At 38.1% G+C, this 22,824-nt stretch overlaps 1 protein-coding gene across 4 annotated transcripts in view; it reads left to right on the forward strand.

Annotated features, from left to right (window-relative positions):
• Positions 1-22,824, forward strand: part of SGCG (sarcoglycan gamma) — a 166,105-nt gene that overhangs the window by 59,629 nt on the left and 83,652 nt on the right. For all 4 annotated transcript variants that reach the window (XM_055359672.2, XM_063697193.1, XM_004054250.5 and 1 more), the window contains one exon: positions 15,194-15,295. In XM_055359672.2, the coding sequence (XP_055215647.2) occupies positions 15,194-15,295 (102 nt within the window). The remainder of the gene's footprint in view (positions 1-15,193; positions 15,296-22,824) is intronic.

A 22,824-nucleotide genomic window follows, 5' to 3' on the forward strand; every position in this document is an offset into this window, starting at 1 on the left:
ATTTCAGGGGATTTGTTTACTTATAGCTGCAGTAGTATTAAAGGAATTTTTCTTCCTCTAGAAGAGGAGGATTTTTTTAGGTTTATTTTATTTTGCATAGCAGGGTGACTATAGTAATAACATATTGTATATTTTAAAATAGCTGAGAGGATTTTAAATGCTCTCACAACAAAGAAATGATAAATATTTTAGATAATGGATATGTTCATTAATCTGATTTGATCATTTTATAATGTATACATGATGTATCACCGTATCCCTTTAAACCCCATAAACATACACTTTTTTTTTTTTTTTTTTTGAGACGGAGTCTGGCTCTGTCTGATAACTAATTTTACTGAAAGTAGGCTTAAGTTTCTTTTCTTCTTTTTTTTTTTTTTTTTTTGAGACGGAGTCTCGCTCTGTCGCCCAGGCTGGAGTGCAGTGGCGCCATCTGGGCTCACTGCAAGCTCCGCCTCCTGGGTTCACGCCATTCTCCTGCCTCAGCCTCCCAAGTAGTGGGACTACAAGGCGCCTGCCACCACGCCCGGTCAATTTTTTTTTTTCTGTATTTTTAGTAGAGACATGGTTTCACCATGTTAGCCAGGATGGTCTGGATCTCCTGACCTCGTGATCTGCCCACCTCTGCCTCCCAAAGTGCTGCGATTACAGGGGTGAGCTACCGCGCCAGGCCAATATTTATCAATTAAAAATAAAAGAATATGGCTGGGCGCAGTGGCTCACGTCTGTAATCCCAGCACTTTGGGAGGCCGAGGCAGGCAGATCACCTGAATTCGGGAGTTTGAGACCAGCCTGACCAACATGGAGAAACCCGTCTCTACTAAAAATACAGAATTAGCTGGGCGTGTGGTGCATGCCTGTAATCCAGCTACTTGAGAGGTTAAGGCAGGAGAATTGCTTGAGCCAGGGAGGAGGAGGTTGCGATGAGCCGAAATCGCACCATTGCGCTCCAGCCTGGGCAACGAGCGAAACTCCATCCCAAAATAAATAAGTAAATAAACAAAAAAATAAATACAAGAATATATTTTTGACTTTTTCTGAGAGTCAGTTAGAAGATATCATTCAGTTGAAATTAAATTATTCTCTATAGTGACATTCTGGGAAATAGCAATTTCATTAAATGAAATATAAGCTCAATAAATAAATTGACAAATTTATTTCTGTGCATATTTCTAGAGTCACAAATTCCCACTCCTCACAATTTAGATGATCAACTCCACCAATCTTTATCCTTTCTTATGCTTAACCAACAAGAAAATTCATGTCCAGTCTTCTGCATGATTCAGAATAAACAAAAGGTCAAAATCTCACAAAATATTGAAATTGCTATGGGAAGGGGAGTGAGTTAGTCTCTTTGTGAGTATTAGAAGATAGATAAGACAAATCAATCACTGACTATTTTCAGAATCCATCTTTATAGAAAATATGCTTTAACCTTCCTGCTAAATGCTAGGAATTCCCTGTCTGCATATATGAGCAACCAGGATCACTGTAACATTGAGAGGAAATTTTATAAAAATCGTATCATTGAAGGAGAAAATTATGTTATTCATCTACAGCAATGTTTTAGGATGTAGTCAGATTTAAAATGTGTAAGCATTCATGCATGCAATCATTATTCCTTTTACAAGGAAAAGAATTTTATAAACTGCAACTTAACGTCTGATGCCTAAAATTGTTACTAACATCCTAGCAAGAAATGAAAGTTTAGAAAACTACCAGAAGTGACTAAAAACACGAAACCCTGAAGTAAGAAAAGAATAGTTGTTAGGATAATTAAAGATAAAGAAAATGGGTTTGATATAATTATATGTTACCTAGGAATTGTTGGTGTGAAGTTATGAAAGCACAAGTTAAAAGTTTCTTTGAATTAGAACTATATAACACAAACTAAAATGCAGAGTCACTTACTATACACTATATATCATCTTAGGCCTGTGAATTCTGAAGCAATGCCAATGATTAACCTATTAATTTTAAAAAATATATACTGAGCACCTAATATAAGCACTGTGCTGTCTATGGTGGATCTTAGAGCTGCCAGGGCCATTCAGTCATTGAACACAGTTTTCTTAGGTTCTACGATGTATAAGGCACAGTGCTAAGCGCTACAAATACAAATACTATTTACAAAGTCCATTGTGGAATAGAAGTTTACATACATGTGGCACAATGTGGTGAGGCTTATATGAGAGATAGGCTCAAACCTTTGTAGGGATCCTATGAGGGACTCACAATGGTTTAGGGAGGTTAGGAAAGGCTGCACACAGGACTTAGATGATTTGAGGATGCTGTATACAGAAAACAAGAGGTTGCTGAGTGAGAAGTTTCCTGTGGCTAAAAGAGTTCAACAAAGGACAGAGGAACCTGTGGAAATAGTCAGGGACCAAATGTAAGAACTATGTATGCCCTAGTACCCATTCGTATATTATCCTGTGCACTGACTGAAAGTCATCGGAGACTTTTAAAGAGGGAAATAACTTGTTCGATTACTTTTCAGGGAAATGATTTAGGGAGCACTAAGGAGGGATTGCTGAAGTGGAAGGTGATAAGTTTGAGTATCTATCGTGTATTAAGTGTTGTTAAATTAAGTTTAGCCTAAATCTGCCTCCTTGAAGTTTTGGCCTAGATGTTTCCCCATATATCAGATTTTTGGATACTCTTTCTTATGAAGGGCCGTCGATTGTCTATCTGTTGTCTTACATTTTTGAAGGAGTATGCTATATATTCAGAATGCTAATCTTAGGTATATGTATTGCAACATCTTTTTCCACTCTGCGGATTGTCTCATTACTCTATTAAATGTGTCCTTTGACAAAGTGATGTTCTTAAAATGGTTTTCTGTGCCCTCTTTAAGAAATGTTTGCCTTCTTCACAGACATGCAGATGTTCTTTGTCCTTTTCTAAAAGTTTGTTTTATTTTTACATTTCTATGTGCAATCCATATTGAATTAATTTTTATGTATGATGTGAGAGAGATTATGATTCATTTATTTCCATATAGGTATCTAATTCAATCAGCACTTTTTTTTACAAGAATGTTCTTTCCCCCTTCTGATTAAGAAAAGCATTTCTTGGCCAGGCGCAGTGGCTCATGCCTGTAATTCTAGCACTTAGGGAGGCTTACGTGGGCAGATCACTTGAGGCCAGGAGTTTGAGACCACCCTGGCCAACATGGTGAAACCCTGTGTCTACTAAAAATACAAAAAATTAGCCAGGCATAGATGGCGTGTGCCTGTAGTCTCAGCTACTCAGGAAGCTGAGGCATAAGACTCACTTGAACCCAGGAGGCAGAGGCTGCAGTGGGCTGAGATCACGCCACTGCACTCCAGCCTGGGTGACAGAGCAACAGTCTGCTTCTAAATAAATAAATAAATAGAAAGAAAAGCATTTCTTATACTTTGAAACTTCCCTGGGCATTTTTTATATTATTATCTCTTTTTTAAAAGGTATATGTTCTTCCTATTTTTTATGACTAACTCCTTATTCAGAATGGGCTTCTCAACATTTTGGGGGCCCAGAATAAGAGTACAAATAGGCTGGGCACAGTGGCTCACGCTTGTAATCCCAGCACTTTGGGAGGCCAAGGTGGGCAGATCACGAGGTCAGGAGATCGAGACCATACTGGCTAACACGGTGAAACCCTGTCTCTATTAAAAATACAAAAAACTAGCCAGGTGTGGTGGCAGGCGCCTGTAGTTCCAGCTACTCTGGAGGCTGAGGCAGGAGAATGGCATGAACCTGGAAGGCGGAGCTTGCAGTGAGCCGAGATCATGCCACTGCACTCCAGCCTGGGCGACAGAGCGAGACTCCATCACAAAAAAAAAAAAAAAAAAGAGTACAAATAGAGGCCCATATTTTATGCCCCTACATTCCCCACCTGTAGATGAAACAATTTAAAGCATTCAGACTAATAATGACTGATAAATTAGGTTGATATTTGAAAAATTAATTTTACATTATTACTTTTGTTCCCTGCCAATGACTTTAAATTATCACAAATGCATTAAGTTAAAAAGAATAAAATTTTAAAGACTAGTTCAACAGTGAAAATGTATGTATTAGATTCTATTATTTTGAAGAAATTACTTGTTAATAGAAAAATAGTCACGTTTCAGATAATAGGAAAAACATAGAAATTTCCATTTTTGGTCTTTAGAGCATTGACATAGCTTATGGTTTTGCCTCACATATTTTGTTGCCACTTAAAGATAGGAGGGGCTGGGCGTGGTGGCTCATGCCTGTAATCCCAGCCAGCACTTTGGGAGGCCGAGGAGGGCAGATCATGAGGTCAGGAGTTCGAGACCAACCTGACCAACATGGTGAAACCCTGTCTCTACTAAAAATACAAAAATTAGCCAGGTGTGGTGGTGCGTGCCTGTAATCCCAGCTACTCAGGAGGCTGAGGCAGGAGAATCGCTTGAACCCAGGAGGTGGAGGTTGCAGTGAGCTGAGATCACGCCATTGCATGCCAGCCTGGGTGACAAAGCAAGACTCCATCTCAAAAAAAAAGGTAAGAGGGAGATTCAATCAAAGGTGTTGTGGATCTAACTTTTGTTTAGGTCAGGCATGTATGTGTCATGCTGGTATCTAATAGGACATTTTAGTGGTTTCCATTTTCTATGTATGTGACTGGAACAGTAGGAAGCCTGCACGATGGTAACAGATCCTGCTGTTTCTGAGTCAGTTTATACAGATTGAAGTAGCTTCAATCAGGTAATTTTCAATTGTATTTGATTTTGTTGTAATTACAAAACCCGAAAATCCCAATATTTTCTGAGGTTTTACTCCAACGTATGTGTTAGCTGGAGAGCCACTCTAATAAGGTGCAACTACAGGCTCCTCCCATTCCACACTGTTCTCTACATTACAGTATACACATCCACTACAGTTCTTATTATTCTTTCTTTCTCCTGCAGAAGTATGAATGCCTCCAGATGGGGATCTAGTCTAATACAGTAGAATTCAACAAGCATTTATGATGTTCCAGGCACAGCGCTAGACAAGCATAATACAGAGAGGAGGGGGCAAGTGCTGGTGGAATGGGCCCCCAGCACAGAGCACAATATGTGAAATGTTTGGAAAAATTAGATCTCATTTATCTTTACTTCTAGCCCAGAGTGAGCCTACACTACATGGGCAAATGCATCAGAATGGAAATCTCCCACCAACCCCAAATTCCAACCCCAAACAGGACACACATACATACATACACACACACACACACACCCCACACCAGTGCAAGCACTGCTAACTACCGAGTACATTTTTTCCTACTAAGCCAGGCACAGGCCATAGAAAATTCTCACACAACACTCAAGGTTTTCAACCCTAGCTACACAATAGAATTACCTGGAAGCTTCGTAAATTCCCAATGCCCAGATCATACAATAGAGTAATTTCATCTCAACCTCTGAGAGTAGGGCCCAGGTGTCTGTGATTCTTACAGCTCTCCGGGTGCTTCCAACATGCAGTCAAGGTTCTGAACCATTGCTATGCTCTTGCCAGTGAGCACGGTCCCTGGAGCAGTAGCAGCACCCACTACGAGCTCATGAGAAATGTATACTCTCAGTTCCCACCCCAGATCCACTGAATCAGTGTCTGCACTTCAACTAGATCCCAGCTGGTGTAAATACTCATGGAAGTTTGACAAGAACCTCAGCAGCTTCCACCACCTCATCCTCAGTGAGTGAGTGTTGGTAGGTTGAATGGTGATTCCCCAAGGATGTCCACATCCTAACACCCAAAGTCCACATCCTAACACCCAAATGTTACCTTCCATGGCCGAAGGGACTTTGCAGATGTGATTACATTAAGGGTCCTGAAATTGAAACATTATTTTGTATTATTCATCACTTTCACCAGCTGATTAAAGGGCCAGGCTTCACTGTAAAATTATGAGTTTCCCACTTACAATTATTTCGTGAGGAGGTAGTTTGAAACTACTTAAGTATCTTGTTCTTCATGCACCTTTCAATTTATTCATTAATTTATGCACATCCACATGGACTCATAATTTCCAGTTTTATCCAATGGGCTCTCATAGTCTTTTACTGACATTTATTTTGATGCTCAAACTTTCTCTGATTTGGCTTGTGGGAGCCCTTCTGAGCAGGCTTTTCTGTCATTTCACTGTCCATAACACTCTTTGAGCCCTTCCTTTCTGACACAAGATCTTCCATGCTCACCTTGTCCTTTCCTTACTCCAGCCCTGGAATTAGCTGTTTCTCCAAGGAGCCCTTGCTCCTTTTAGTGGAGAATGAGTCCAGAGCCAGATATGCCCACTGCTCTTGTGATTCTGCTCCCAGGCCCTCTGAGAGGACATGTCACACACACACACACACACACACACACCCCTACATACATCAACATTTATTTCTGTGTCTATCTATATATGTATAGAAAATGGTGAGTTCAGACAAATTTCAATTTCTGTTCAATATCACAGGGTTTAACCTGGTTTTCTCCCTTTCTATGTTTGTACCTCCCTTCCCCTACAATGAGGAGCTTGGCTGCCATTGTTCATTCATTTATTTATTCAGTCAATCCCATTCATGTTTCCATTCTCCTACCTCTGCCACACCCTCTCCTTCAGGCAGATGCCCTTCCTGTTCCACTTGTGCTCCAACACCCCGCACTGGGGGATTTCAGTGCTGGGCAGTGAGGGTTCTACTCACCCAGTGATTACAGTGACTATAAACATCAAACTATTACTACAAGACATTATCAATTTGCATTTTTAAAAAGATCATCTATTATGCTGCTTATAAGAGACAGTTAAAAGAAAATAACTGAAACAGTTTGCAAATAAAAGAAAAAGCATATACCAAATCAATACTGACTAAATGAAAGCTGATATGAAAAAAAATTAAAATCACTTATAATGTCACCAAGACATAAAATAATTATGCAAAAAACAAGAAAAATATATCTGTATGTATTATAACTGTATAATATCTGTAGGCTGAGAGCAAAAAAAAAAACACTGATGAAAGACATTTTAAATTAAATAAATGGAAAAATAGACAGTGTTCATGCACTGGAATACTTGATATTAAGATGTCAATTCTTCCCAAGCTGACACTTGTATTCAACACAATGCCAATTGAAATCCCAGCACAAATGTTTGTAGAAACAACAAGCTTATTTAAAAACTTATATTTAAAGGCAAAGGAACTAGAATAAGGTGAAATAAGTGGAAAAGGACAAATATTTCAGATTCCACTTATACGAGGTGCCTAGAGTAGTCAAATTCATAGAGACAGAAAGTAGAATGGTGGTTACCAGGGGCTGGGGGCAGGAGGAAATGCAAAGTGTTTAGTGGGTACAGAGTTGCAGTTTAGGAAGATGAAAAGAGTTCTGGAAGGGGTGATGGTTGTACAACAAAAAAGAAAACTGAGCTGTCAACAAAAAGGAAAACAAGGAGGATTCAGCAAGTCAATTTGAGGATTTTTTTCCTTTTATATGTGGGAAGCTGTCCCGGAATGAGGCAGCTGGCAAATTTTAGGACAATGAATCATTTCAGTTTTTCTTTTTATCTTCACAGTGCATTGTTTTTCTACCTGCTTATCTTATTTTTAGAATAATTTAGAAAAAGGAAATGAAGGCTCTTTTACCTAATTTTGGCATGAATCCCCCTTGTTCCAAATGAAGATGGCATCATGAGGCAGCTCAAAGAGGAGAGCTTAGGTAATGCATAATGTGTTGGCTGCCTGTCCACATCTGTCCTGCATTGATGTGGTAGGCGAGCAATCTTTTTGTTAAAATCATGTTTGTGACCATAATCATTTGGATGAATTCTTTTAAAGAAATTAAAATCCCAGAAAGAAAAAAAATCATTATACACCTATTAAGAATGGAAAAAAAAAAACCTGGCAGTACCAAGTGCTGACGAGAATGCGGAACAACTATAACTCTCCTATATTGCTTATGGGAATGAAAAATGGTGTGGCCTCTTTGGAAAACAACATTTTGACAGTTTCTTGTTCTTGTTCTTAAAAAGTTAACCTTAGACCTGCCATACAAACTGTATGTAAAAGTCTGTAGCACCTTTTCTCATAATTGTCAACCAACAACTCAAATGTCCTTGAATGGACAAACCGTTTGGCACACAACCAATGGAATACAACTCACCCATAGAAAGAAACAAGCTACTGACATCCACGTGGATGGACATCAGATGTAGTATTTTAGTGAAAGAAGCCTATCTGGAAAGGCTATATACTGCATCACCATCTATGTTATGTCCTGGAATAGGCAAAGCTTCAGGGACAGAAATGAGATCAGTGGCTACCAAGGAATGGGCATGGTGAACAAGAAAGGAGCCTGCAGAGGGGCACGGGACATTAGTATTGTTATTTATTAGTATTCGAGACAAGGTCTCACTCCAATGCCAAGGCTAAAGTACAGTGGCTCAATCACAGCTCACTTCAGCCTCTTCCTCCTGGGCTCAAGGGATCCTCCCGGCTCAGCCTCCAGAGTACCTGAGACTACAGGCACCCACCAACACACCCAACTAATTTTTGTATTTTTTGTAGAGATGGGATTTTGCCATGTTGCCCAGGCTGGTCTTCAACTCCTGGGCTCAAGCTGTCCGCCCACCTAGACCTCCCAAAATGAGCCACAGCACCCGGCCACAGGGCATTATTTTATGGTGGTAGAGCCGTCCTGTATCTTGATGAGTTGTACAACTATATGAGCTTGTGAAAATTCACAGAAATATTTACTTTCAGGGACATTTTATTTAATGAACTTTATTTCATGAAATTGTATTTAGGGTAAATCTTATTGTTTGTAAATTACACCTGAATTTGTCCGACTTGTAAAAAACTAAACAAAAAGCTAGGCATCTTCTTTTTATTTCAAGCATTTATTTGGTGATTTGTTGTTTGCAGAAGTTTATAGATTTATTTTTTATTAAAATAACAGAATCTTGCAAGTGAAAGGAAACAGGTCATCTTATGTCAATTCCTACTTTTTTTTCTTTTTAAAAAATATTTTAACTTTTATTTTAGGTTCAGGAATACATGTGTAGGTTTGTTATATAGGTAAACTCATGACTTGGGCATTTGGTTTACAGATTATTTCGTCACCCAGGTACTAAGCACAGTACCTGATAGTTTTTTGTTTGCTTGTTTGTTTTTTGAACCTCTCCCTCCTCCCACCCTCCACCCTCAATTAGGTCCCAGGGTCTGTTGTACCCCTCTGTGTTTCCATGTGTTCTCATTATTTAGCTCCCACTTATAAGTGAGAGCATGCAGTATTTGTTCTTCTGTTCCTGTGTTAGTATGCTAAAGATAATTGGCCTCCAGTTCCATCCATGTTCCTGCAAAGGACATGATCTCATTCCTTCTTATGGCTGCATAGTATTCCATAGTGTATATGTACCACATTTTCCTAATCCAGTCTACTGTTTCTTTATTTGTTTGTTTGAGACAGGGTCCTGCCCTGTCACCCAGGCTGGAGTGCAGTGGCACGATCTTGGCTCACTGCAACCTCCACCTCCCGAGTTCAAGCGATTCTCCAGCCTCAGCCCCTGCGTAGCTGGGACTACAGGCATGCACCACCACACCCAACTAATTTTTGTATTTTTAGTAGAGATGGGTTTTCACCATGTTGGCCAGGCTGGTCTTGAACTCCTAACCTCAGATGATCCACCTGCGTTGGCCTCCCAAAGTGCTGGGATTACAGGAACTGTAATCCCAGTGTGAGCCACCGTGCCCAGCCTATCTAGTCTACTGTTGATGGACATTTAAATTGATTCCATGTCTTTGCTATTGTGAATAGTGCTGCAATGAACACAACGCATGCATGTGTCTTTATAGTAGAACAATTTTTATTCTTTGGGTATATATCCAGTAATGGGAGGATTGCTGGGCTGAATGTTAGTTCTGTTTTTAGTTCCTTGTGGAGTTGCCACACTGCTTTCCACAATGCTTGAACTAATTTACACTCTCACCAGCAGCATATAAGTGTTTGCTATTTCTCTGCAACCTCACCAGCATCTATTATTTTTCACTTTTTAATAATACCTATTCTGACTGGTGTGAGATTGTAGCTCATTGTGGTTTTGGTTTCCATTTAGTGACACTGAACATTTTTTCATGTGCTTTTTGGCCACATGTGTGTTTTCTTTCTAAAAGTGTTCATGTCCTTTCCCCACTTTTTAATGAGGTTGTTTGTTCTTCATTTGTATGTTTAAGTTCCTTGTAGATTCTGGATATTAGACTCTTGTCAGATGTAAAGTTTGCAAATATTTTCTCCCATTCTGTCGGCTGCCTGTTTACTCTGTTGATAGTTCCTTCTGCTGCTCAAAAGCTCTTTAGTTTAATTAGGCCTCATTTGTCAATTTTGGCTTCTGTTGCAGTTGATTTTACTGTTTTCATCATGAAATTTTTGCCGGTTCCTATATCCTAAATGGTATTTCCTAGCTTATCCTCCAAGGTTGTTATAGTTTTAGGTTTTACTTTTAGTTCTTTAATCCATCTTGAGTTGATTTTTTTTATATGGTGTAAGGAAGTGGTCCAGTTTCACTCTTCTGCATATGGCTAGCCAGCTCTCAGCACCATTTATTGAATAGGCAGTTATTTCCCCTTTGCTTGTTCTTGTCAGCTTTGTCAAAGATCAGACGGCTGTAGGTGTGTGGCCTTATTTCTGGGCTCTCTACTCTCTTCTTTTGGTCTGTGTCTGTTTTTGTACCACTACCGTGCTCTTTTGGTTACTGTAGCCTTGTAGTACAGTTTGAAGTTGGGCAATGTGATAACTCCAGCCTTGCTCCTTTTGCTTAGGATTGTCTTGGCTAATTCGGGCTCTTTTCTTTTTGTTCCATATGAACCTTAGAATAGTTTTCCTAATTCTGTGAAGAATGTCATTGGTAGTTTGATAGGAATAACATCGAATCTGTAAATTGCTTTGGGCAGTATGGCCATTTTAATGATATTGATTCTTCCTATCCATGAGCATGGAATATTTTCCATTTGTTTGTGTCATCTCTGATGTCTTTGAGCAGTGTTTCGTAATTCTCATTGTAGGGATCTTTCACCCCTTGGTTAGCTGTATTCCTAGGTGTTTTATTCTTTTTGTGGCAATTGTGAATGGCACTGCACTTCTGATTTGGCTCTCAGCTTAGGGGTGCTGTTAATGTATAGGGATGCTACTGATTTTTGTACATTGATTTTGTATCCCAAAACTTAGTTGAAATTGCTTATCATGTCAAGGAGCTTTTGGGCAGAGACTATGGGTTATTCTCAATATAGAATCATGTCATCTGCATACAGGATTAGTTTGACTTCCTCTCCTCCTATTTGGATACCTTTTATTTCTTTCTCTTGCCTGATTGCTCTGACCAGGACCTCCAACACTATGTTGAATAGGAGTGGTTAGAGAGGGCCTCCTTCTTTGTCTTGTGCCAGTTTTCAAGGGGACTGCTTCTAGCTTTTAACCATTCAGTATGATATTGGCTGTGGGTTTGTCATAGATGTCTCGTTATTTTAAAGTATGTTCCTTCAATACTTAGTTTATTGAGAGTTTTAGCACGAAAGGGTGTTGAATTTTATTGAAAGCCTTTTCTACATCTATTGAGATAATCATGTGCTTTTTGTCTTTAGTTCTGTTTATGTAATGAATCATATTTATTGATGTGCATATGTTAAAGCAACCTTGAATTGCAGGGATAAAGCCTACTTCATCATGGTGGATTAGCTTTTTGATTTTCTGCTGGAGTCGATTTGCTAATATTTTGTTGAAGATTTTTGCATCTGTGTTCATCAAGGATATAGAAATGAAGTTTTCTTTTTTGTTGTGTCTCTGCCAGGTTTGGGTGTCAGGATAATGCTGCCTGTTTGAATGAGCTGGGAATGAGTCCCTCTTTCTCACTTCTTTTTCTTTTTTTTTTTTTTTTTTTTTTTTTTTTTTTTTTTTTTTTGAGTAGGTTCAGTATTTTCCTGCATGTTTTTCAAATAAGGAAAGTAACAGCCAGAGAAAGAAATGACAATGAACAGTCAGCTTTGGCAATCTGACTATGTAAATTAGCTACCACAGAGGCTAGGATTAACATTAGGGTTTTTTTGGTGATATAACAAATAGAGTCCAGAAAACTGCCACCATATGTTTACTTGAACCCAGAAATTCGGCAGCAAATTTTTGGAACAGAATTTGTAGTCTTGAAATTCCGCTTTGTTTAACTCTAGGCCATAAAATCTTTAATGGAAATGTTTGCTTTAAAAAGTGGCTTATTATGCATACATGATCGATTTTTATAATTTACTAATGTTGGTTTAAGTTTATAAACTATATTATAAATGCCTGGCTGGATCCCATGAGAAAATCCCAAACAGCAGCTGTCAACCTCTTTAGACTCTGAGCCCTTTCTTCAAACAAAATCTCCCAGTGCATCACACGTATAAAAGAGCTCAGAAGGCCAGGCACGGTGGCTCACACCTGTAATCCCAACATTTTGGGAAGCTGAGGTGGGCAGATCACCTGAGGTCAGGAGTTCAGGACCAGCCTGGCCAACATGACAAAACCCCATCTCTACTCAAAATACAAAAATTAGCCGGGCGAGGTGGCACACTCCTGTAATCCCAGCTACTCTGGAGGCTGAGGTGGGAGAATCACTTGAGCCCAGGAGGTGGAGGTTGCAGTGAGCCAAGATTTCACTACTGCACTCCAGCCTGGGAGACAGAGCGAGATTCCATAAAGAAAAAAAAAAAAAAAAAAAAAGCTCAGAAAAGCTCATCTACCCAGTATGGGAGGTAGCTGCACCTAGCAGTGTGTGGGGCTTCCACATGCACACTGCTAATGCCACCACTCCCAAATGTCAGTTCGAATCGTAGTTTATGGATTGAACCACAAGGCATAATCACATATTTAATTTGGTTCTTGTTAATGGAGCTTTCAACTGATGATGTCTTTGAAAGTAGAAGTCTATGGCCTAGCAGGTAATATTCAGTTCAGGGTAACATATCTCTATCCTAGAAATTCACCTGTCACAACGTAAAATGTCCCTTATTGCTTTGTTTCATCCTTTGGATTGTCCTGCTTTCCTTTTTTAAATAATGCTTTCTATTTGGGGAAGAGCGGGAAGATCAAAGCTCAACTGGTTGAATTCAGATGCTTTTAAGACAGTGGGAGGCTGAAGTGAGCAGATCATGAGGTCAGGAGATCAAGACCATCCTGGCTAACACGGTGAAACCCTGTCTCTACTAAAAATACAAAAAATTAGCCGGGCGTGGTGGCAGGCACCTGTAGTCCCAGCTACTCGGGAGGCTGAGGCAGGAGAATGGCGTGAACCCAGGAGGCGGAGCTTGCAGTGAGCTGAGATCACGCCACTGCACTCCAGCCTGGGCGACAGTACAAAACTCCATCTCAAAAAAAAGACAGTCAGAAGGGGAGGACAGTTAGGCAATCAGATATATGGGTATGAAGCTCAGAATAGACTATTTAAACTACAGATAAAAATGGATTCTTCCATGTGGATGGCTACTATCAAACAGAAAATACCAAGTGTTAGGGAGGATGCAGAGAAATTGGAATTCTTGTGCACTGTTAGAATATAAAATTGAATAACTACCATGGGAAACAGTATGGCAGTTCTCAAAAAATTAACAATAGAATTTGCACATGATCGATCAATTCTGCTTTTGGCTATATACCGAAAGAATTGAAAACAGGGCATCAAAGAGATATTCGCACACCCATGTTCATAGCAGCAGCATTTACAATGCCCAAAATGTGGAAGCAACCCAAGTATCCATCAATGGGATGAGTGGATGAGCAAAATATGGTTTGTACACACAGTAGAATATTATTCAGCCTTAAAAAAACAGAAATGTCATGATATGCTATAATATGAAAGATCCTAGAGGACATTATGCTAAGTGAAATAAGTCAGCCACAAAAAGATAAATATGATATGATTCCACTTACATAAGGTACTTAGAATAATCAAATTCATAGAGACAGAAATGCTATAAGATTTGACCTTATAGCCATATACATATATTTCAAATTGTACCCCAAAATGTGTACAATTACAATGTCTCAATTACATATTAAAACTTTAAAACAAGAAAGTAGAACGGTGGTTGCCAGGTGGTTGGGTGGAGGGGAGAATGGGGAGTTAATTGTTTAATGGGTATAGTGTTTAATTGTGCAAGATGAAAGCAGTTCTAGAGATGATTGGTGGTGATGCTCACACAACATCACAAATGTACTTAATAGCACGGATCTGTACTCTTAAAAGTGGTTAAGATGGTAAAATGTATGTAACCTATTTTACTACGATTTTTAAAATTTGGAAAAAAATGGATAAGCCTCCACACTGAAATAGTAATGGAAGCCAATTCATAGCATGAACACAGGAAAGGGCCTAAGACTAAACTTGAGGGAGCCGGTAGTCAAGGGCTGGGTAGGGAGGACGAGCCTGTTAGGAGATGAAGAATGTGGTTCTGGAGGTGGGAGGAAACTAAACAAGCACAGCATCATGGAAACCAGAGGAGGACAGTGTTTCAAGGAGGAAGGGGTCCAGTGCCAAATGCCCCTGAGAATGCAAAGGGCATGAAGTTGGAAATGCCCACAAGTTTTAACGGCACAGCGGTCATTGGTGACCTCCAGAATCATGTCTTCCATCCAATCTGGTAATCTTTCATGACTGTAAACTCCTTGAGAGCAGGCACCTTGAACAGACCTCTACATCCTCCTGTTTTGCTTTTCACTTAAGAAGTGTTCAATAAATATTTACTACACAGTGAACTCAGATGATGGTATTTATGGTATCTTGGGGCAGGTGATGGAACTATACTGTATTCTGATTGTGTTGATGATTAGACAAATCTATATATGTGTTAAAACTCATAGACCTGTACACCTCAAAACAATTAATTTTATTGTACCTTAATTTAATTTTTTTTAAAAAATGGATTATTTTTCTTACATGGTGATGGGCTCTTGAGTATTATAAAATGACTCTTGAAATTTTATATATGTTTTCTAAACAGCTGTTTGTATTTATACAAGATTTAATGACATTGAATATTGAATTAAAGATGCAAAGTTTTAAATACACTATTTAGGAGAAATACAGAAAAGGTGGTAGGCAATATATGGAAATACATGTGTGATTTAAGTCAATATTAAGAGGAATGAAAAAGCAAGCAATAAAAATATACACATTGTCTCTTTTTTTTTTTTACAGGCAGGAATGGGCCACTTGCGTGTGACAAAAGATGGACTGCGCTTGGAAGGGGAATCAGAATTTTTATTCCCATTGTATGCCAAAGAAATACACTCCAGAGTGGTAAGAAAATGTTAAGACAAATAATTTGTGCTTTATGAAAAATAAATCATGTTTAAGCACAAAAATTCAGTATAGTTTAGAGAAGATTTTTAAAGCGCATACATGTGCACATATTCATGATATGCTCTTTATAAAAAGCTTGACTATTGCAGAATTTATCTCTGATATTACCTTCTAAAAATATTTCATTTTAATATGCTTCAGATCTGAATTCGGTGGCCTCAGTAGTTTAGACCATAATAAACTAAAGGTTTTAGAAATGAAAATTTTTACCAAGAACAATTTAAACTTCTTTATGTTAGATCAACTAACTTAAATATATTTATCTTAGGGTATTCAAAATTATCTGAGAAGCTTAGAAAGAAATTCATTTCAGCTGGGCGCGGTGGCTCACGCCTGTAATCCCAGCACTTTGGGAGGCTGAGGTGGGCGGATCACCTGAGGTGGGGCCAGCTTGGCCAACATGGATAAACCCCGTCTCTACTAAAAATACAAAATTATCCAGGCATGGTGGCGCATGCCTGTAATCCCAGCTACTCGGGAGGCTGAGGTAGGAGAATCGCTTGAACCCAGGAAGCAGAGGTTGTGGTGAGCCCAGATAGCGCCACTGCATTCCAGCCTGGGCAACAAGAGCAAAACTCCATGTCAAAAAAAGAAGAAAAAGAGAAAGAAAGAAAGAAATTTGTTTCATTGTATTATGTTCTGCACTTATTATACTAATTACAGATTATGATCCTGTAAGATTCTAAACAAGTAGATTCAGCATTGTCATTAAATAATTATGTGACTTTAAAAGTAAATCAAGGTTTTCTTCATCTACCTCCACGGAGCTTATAAGGACAGCCAAGAATAAAGTGCAAATACGTTCAAACAATGTTTGCAATATGTTCTATTTTTACTTAAGTCATGCTATGAGCATTACAGTAGGCGCGAACATTTTGCTAGATTATTGATAAATGGCATTACCTCCCTGATGCACAAAAAGTTAAAACTTCACCCAGCTATAACTTTCTAGTTATGTGAAGAGCAGTGTCTTCATTTTCCTTTCATATTTCTGAATATGAAAGGGTATTTCAGTATCTCCTAACTGCAGAGGCTGTACCAGCCACTATAGGAGAATTAGAAAAGAAACAAAAGACTTACTAAGAAACATGAGGTCTTGTTAGAGAGGTAAAACACACTCCTGAACCAGATATTCGCCAAGCTCTGTTAGTTACCAATTGCAAAATGACATGGCATGTGACTAACACATAAATACCACAAAGAAAGATCCCAGTAAGTGAAAAGTACATAAGTAGTTTTAGGTGCTGTTATGTTACTTCTGGGGCTATCTTATTGGCATGGGAGCCAGAAGATGACCTGCAGTATAATAGGCAGGTAAGAGCCTGATTCTGTGAGGCTTACCCTTACCTTATGTCATACACTTACCTTAATTGTGATGGCATTTCAGTGTGAAACAATCCTGTCCTACAGGATTTCCCTTTTGTAAAAGGGGAAGTCAGACATGAATGAAGCATTCAAGTGTTAGAACTTGGTCTTCTTTTTTCCCCAGAGTTGTGTTGACTGATCTTCTGCCATATTTTGGGAAGAATCAGACTGGTAGAATGGTCCGGTGACTGAAATCAGGTGACTAGGTCACAGCAAATTTAATATTCTGGAATTAATAATAACTCTCAGTTGGCCAGGCGTGGTGGCTCACGCCTGTAATCCCAGCACATTGGGAGGCCGAGGCGGGCAGATCACAAGGTCAGGAGATCAAGACCATCCTGGCTAACACAGTGAAACCCCGTCTCTACTAAAAATACAAAAAAATTAGCCAGGCGTGGTGGCGGGCGCCTGTAGTCCCAGCTACTTGGGAGGCTGAGGCAGGAGAATGGCGTGAACCTGGAAGGTGGAGCTTGCAGTGAGCCGAGATCATGCCACTGCACTCCAGCCTGGGCCACAGAGTGAGACTCCATCTCCAAAAATAATAATAATAATAATAACTCTCAGTTATATTTTCATCTCCAGTATGCTTTTTAAAAAAGCAAAATTATAGCGAATATCTTAGATAATCACATATTAAAGTCTTAGAATGTGGCATTAATGAGTATGTCAATCAACACATAAAATTCAGTAACAATTTGAATAATATTATGTGATAACAGAGCTGTACAGTGTTTTATAACTAATATGGTTTCCAATAAGAGCCATCCCAGAACAAAACTATGCTTCCTAACTTCTGTATGGATTGATATATTAGTTATAAATTTCCTTTTCAAAGATGAGTCTAGGAAGCAATTTTCCATAAAATTACAGAAAAGAAATTACTTTATGAATTTGCAAAATTTGACACATAACTCACTTATGTGTACTGATGAGCTGAGAGAATTTCTTCATTATAAATATAATTCAACATGCTACTCTGGCCTCTAACATCTGATCACCCAGTAACCCCTCAAAAGTAATACATGAGGGCCTGTATTGAATTCATACTTTGAATTCATGGCTTAAACCCATCCACCATGCCCATTAGTTGAAACACATAACAATTATTTCCTTTAAACAAAAAGGGTTTTAAAAAACTACAGAGCCATGATCAAAAACTAAATGAAACAAATACGTGGTAATAAAGCCTTACTTGAAATGATCATCTGTGAAGTTCCCAGCCCTGAAAAGAAGCTTTAGCTTACAGCCAAAGCCCACAGCGTGACGGGAACCAAAAGGGCACCTCACTGGGACTCCAGGCAAGCCCATTGCATAAGACAGTGCTGAAGACAGAAAACAACTACAACTATTTGAATAAAGTTGCTACAACTATTTGAATAAAGCAGCATATAAAAAAATAGCTACAACTATTTGAATAAAGCAGCATATCTGAGGGGAGGAGGCTACAAAGATGCCAGTCCAGAACCTGAATGTCATGAGGACAGAAGCCCTAAGCCACCACTGAAAGACTAGGAGGCCCTGTGGACCAAGTGAAAACAACAGGACAGACTTTAGACAGACTGGTAAGAGCCAAAAGGTAGACACATCCACACAGTGGAACATAAAACTTGAAATTTCATATGATGAAATCTTCATCTAAAAAAAAGAGCCCAATAAACTTTACATAAAGGAAGATCAATATCCAACTAAATAAAAAGTCAATCTGAAAATGACTAGAAAAACACACTTAAGATTCTCAAAGAGATAAAGCTATTTTTAAAGGAGTTTTCCTTAAAATAACATGAAATTATAAAATCAGAAGAGAAATTACAGGGCAGAAATAACAGGGAATAGGTTTACCCTCCTGCATTAAACAACTAAAAAATGAAAAAAAAATATATGAAACAGTGGTTTTCAAATATTGGACAATGGGCAGCTCAGGAGAGTTATCCCTGCAAGAGGAAAAACAAGAGTGACTCCTCAAATTGCCTTAACTCACTGCATGAAGAGAGTTTCCAGGCTGCAATGAGGGAGGGGAGCCAATGCAGACACAGGTGGTCTCCCTGAGTTGAAGAGACAGGGTTGGGAGGCCAAGGAATCCAAGGCAGCTGCAGTTTGCAAGGCAGAGTACTGCGGAGGAGGGGCTTGCTGCACGTGGACAGCGCTCGGGAGATGGCAGAGACTTCACCTCATCCCACCCCCACCAAGTCTATGGATAAATATTTACCAGTGTGTGTGTGTGAGGAAGCTACCTTGAGACTAGTGAAATACCCACTCTAAGGGAGCAGAAGGAGCAATGCCTGGAGTTCACACAGAGTGGGGAACAGTTCATATTCCCACCAGTTAGAGTGGAAAACTTCATAAATTATGGGCATCAGGTAGAATACAGAAGGGCATGGCTCAGAAGTGGTACAAGATCAACACTAGGAAAAAATCCTGCTCTGGTCCATTCTAACAAAGCTTAACAGGAATCCTTGAAAGTGGCATGCTTTTTCCAAGTGATTTGCTCCATCCCAGAACAGAGTTCTAAAAAACTATATTTCATCTGTGCACAAAAGTCGAGGAAAGCATAATCATGTTAAGGAGAGACATAAAATATGGAAAGACAGAAAAAACACAAAAGAATCTTCTAGAGATGAAAAGTATAACAACTGAAATTTTTAAAAAGCCAATGGTGGGACTAACAGATTAATAACAATTGAAAGTATAGCTATAGATACTCTCCAAAATGGAGCACAGAGAAAAATGACTAGAAAAAGAAAGCAACAGCGTATCAGTAACTTTCTTTTTCCAGAAAAAGAAAGCAACAGAGTATCAGTAACTAGAGGGACAATGTCAAGGGGCCTTATGTATGTGTAACTGGCATCTCCAAAGAAGAAAGGAGAGGACAAATATTATTTAAAAAGAATAATGTGTACTTTTTTTTCCAAGCATGATAAAATCTTTAAGCCCACAGATAAAACATGTTCAATGAACCCCAAACAAAAGAAACAAGGAAAACTACAAGGTACATTGTAATTAAATTGCTTAAAAACAAGAGAGAAAAATCTTAAAGAGAAAGCCTTAGAAGTAGCTAGAGAAAAAGGATATATAACATACAAAGGAGTGAAAAAAAAATGACATCAGCCTTCTAGTCAGTAACATTTAAAGCCAGAAGACACTGAAGCACCGACTTTAAAGTACTAAAAGAAAAAAAGGCCAACCTAGAACTCTTTACCTAGCAAAAGTATCTTTAAAAGACAAAGTCAAAATAAAGACTTTTTTGGACTTACTAAAGCTGAAAGCAAGTTACTTCAGCAGACTAGCACCACAAGAAATATTAAAGGAAGCCTTTCTGGCAAAAAGAATATGATGCTAGAAGAAAAATCTAGATGTTCACCAGAAAAAAATTTTAAATACCAGAACTCATAAGTATGTGGTTATACAAAAAATAAATTTAAAAAATGTTAGAAGACACTTTGCTCAAAGCCAAAAGAACAATGTATTTGGGATGTTATAACAGGATAGGCATAAAATGTATGACACTAATGAAACAAAGACAGTAACAGAAAAAGATAGAAGTACTGCTATAATGTTCTCACATCACACGTGAGTGGCAAAAAATTATTGAGGATGGACCTTAATAAGTTAAAGATGCTTAGTATATCTAAAGTAAACTTGTAAAACAAAAAGTATAGCTAATACATCAACTAAGGAGATAAAAATGAAATGATAAATAATTAATCCAAAAGGAGGCAAAGGAAACAAAGAGAAAATTAGTTGAATATGAAAACAAATAGCAATTTGGTATATTTGAACCAACTCATAGTCACATTAAAATAATCACATTAAATATAAATGGTCAAAACACCCCAACTGAAAGACAGACTGTGAAACTGAACACAGAAGCAAGGTCCAACTATATGCCATCTAGAAGAAACCTACCTTAATTATAAAAACACAAATAGGTTAAAAGTAAAAGGTTATACTATACTGTACTAACCTATACTATACTAACACTAATTAAAAGAAAATTGGAGTGACTATATTAAAACAGACAAAGTAGATTTCACAGCAAAGAGATAAATATTTTAGAGATACAGAGGGTCATTTAAGATGACATAGGAGTAAATTCTTCAATATTTATATTACTAAACACTCATGAATCCACTATCAGAGCATCAATATACATGAAGCAAAACTGATAAGACTGTAAGAAAGAAATAGAAATATTCACATTTAGACTCAGGGATTTCAGCACCCCTCTCTCAATAACTGATAGGAGAAATGGATATAGAAACAGTAAGCATATAGACTTGAACAATGCTATCAACCAACTTGATATAATTAAAATTTTCAGAGCATGCTGCTCAACAACAGCAGACAAAGAGTTCTTTTCAAGTACACAGGGATCATATTTTGAACCATAAAACAATCTCAATAAATTTAAAAACATTCAAGTCTTCCAACATGTTATCTGACCACAGTGGGTTTAATAAGACAACTATAACACAAATATGTCTGAAAATTTTTTGAATAACTGGAAATTGTATAAAAATGTATAAATAAACCATGGGTCAAAGAAGAAATCCAAAGGGAAATTAAACAGCATTTTGAACTGAATGACAATTAAGAAAACAATAACATTAAATTTGGGAGGATGTAGCTGAAGCAGTGCTTAGGCAGAAATTTATGGCATTAAATGCCTATATTAAAAAAGAAGAAAATTGGCTGGGTGCGGTGGCTCACGCCTGTAATCCCAGCACTTTGGGAGGCCGAGGCAGGCGGATCACGAGGTCAGGAGATCGAGACCATCCTAACACGGTGAAAACCTGTCTCTTCTAAAAAATACAAAAAATTAACCGGGCGTGGTGGCGGGTGCCTGTAGTCCTAGCTACTTGGGAGGCTGAGGCAAGAGAATGGCATGAACCCAGGAGTGAGAGCTTGCAGTGAGCCAAGATCACACCACTGCGCTCCAGCCTGGGTGACGGAGCGAGACTCCATCTCAAAAAAAAAAAAAAAAAAAAAGAAGAAGAAAATCGATGACCTCAGTTTCATCCGTAAGAAACTAGAAAAAGAACATGTTAGACCAAAAATCAAAGACAGAAGATCCTAACAAATAAAATCATAAATGAAAAAGGAGACATCACAATGGATACCACAGAAATACAAAACATCATCATTAGAGGCTACCATGAACAAGTATATGTCAATAAGTTTGAAAGCCTAGGGAAAATGGATAAATATTTGGATACATAGAACCTTCCAAGATTGAAACAAGAAGAAACAGGAAAGCTAAACAGACCAATAATGAGTAACAATATCAAATTAGTAATAAAAAGTCTCCCAATAAAGGAAAGTCCAGGACCAGAAGGCTTCACCGCTGGATTCTACCAAACATTTAAAGAAGAATTAATACCAGTCCTTCTCAAACTTTTTCAAAAACTTGAAGCAGAGGAGATTCTTCCTAACTCATTACACAAGACCAGCATAGCCATGATACCAAAACCAAACAAGAACAAAACAAAAAAGAAAACTACAGACCAATATTTCTGATGAACACAAATGTAAAAATCCTCAACAAAATACTAGCAAACCAAATACAACACATTTATCCCAAGAATGCCAGGATGAGTCAACATATGCAAAACAATAAACACCATACATCACATCAATAGAATGAAGGACAAAAACCATTTGGTCATCTCGATAGATGCAGAAAAAGCATTTGATAAAATTCAGCATCTCTTCATGATAAACGAAAAGTCAAAGAAGAAAGATGAGAGAAGAAATCAACAAAATAGAAAACATAAAACAATAGAGGAAATTAATGAAACCAAAAATGGATTCTTTTAGAAGATCAATAAAAATTGATAAACCTTGAACCAGACTGAATATTTTAAAAAGAGAGGGCACAAATTATCAATATCAGTGATGGTAGAAGGGACACTGCTATGGATCCCACAGACATTCAAAGAATGGTAAGGAAATATTACAAATAACTTTATGCCAATAAATGTAATTTTTCCACATACTGTTTGATAGAATTCTTAATATAGGATTGCTGCTTCAATGATTAAATTAGTTTCTGCCATTCCCATATTAGGTTCAGGTTGGAAGTTGTTAATTATGTATATAAATGA

The sequence above is a fragment of the Gorilla gorilla genome, chromosome 14, assembly GCF_029281585.2.
Source record: "Gorilla gorilla gorilla isolate KB3781 chromosome 14, NHGRI_mGorGor1-v2.1_pri, whole genome shotgun sequence".
In the NCBI taxonomy this organism is placed as follows: Eukaryota; Metazoa; Chordata; class Mammalia; order Primates; family Hominidae; genus Gorilla; species Gorilla gorilla.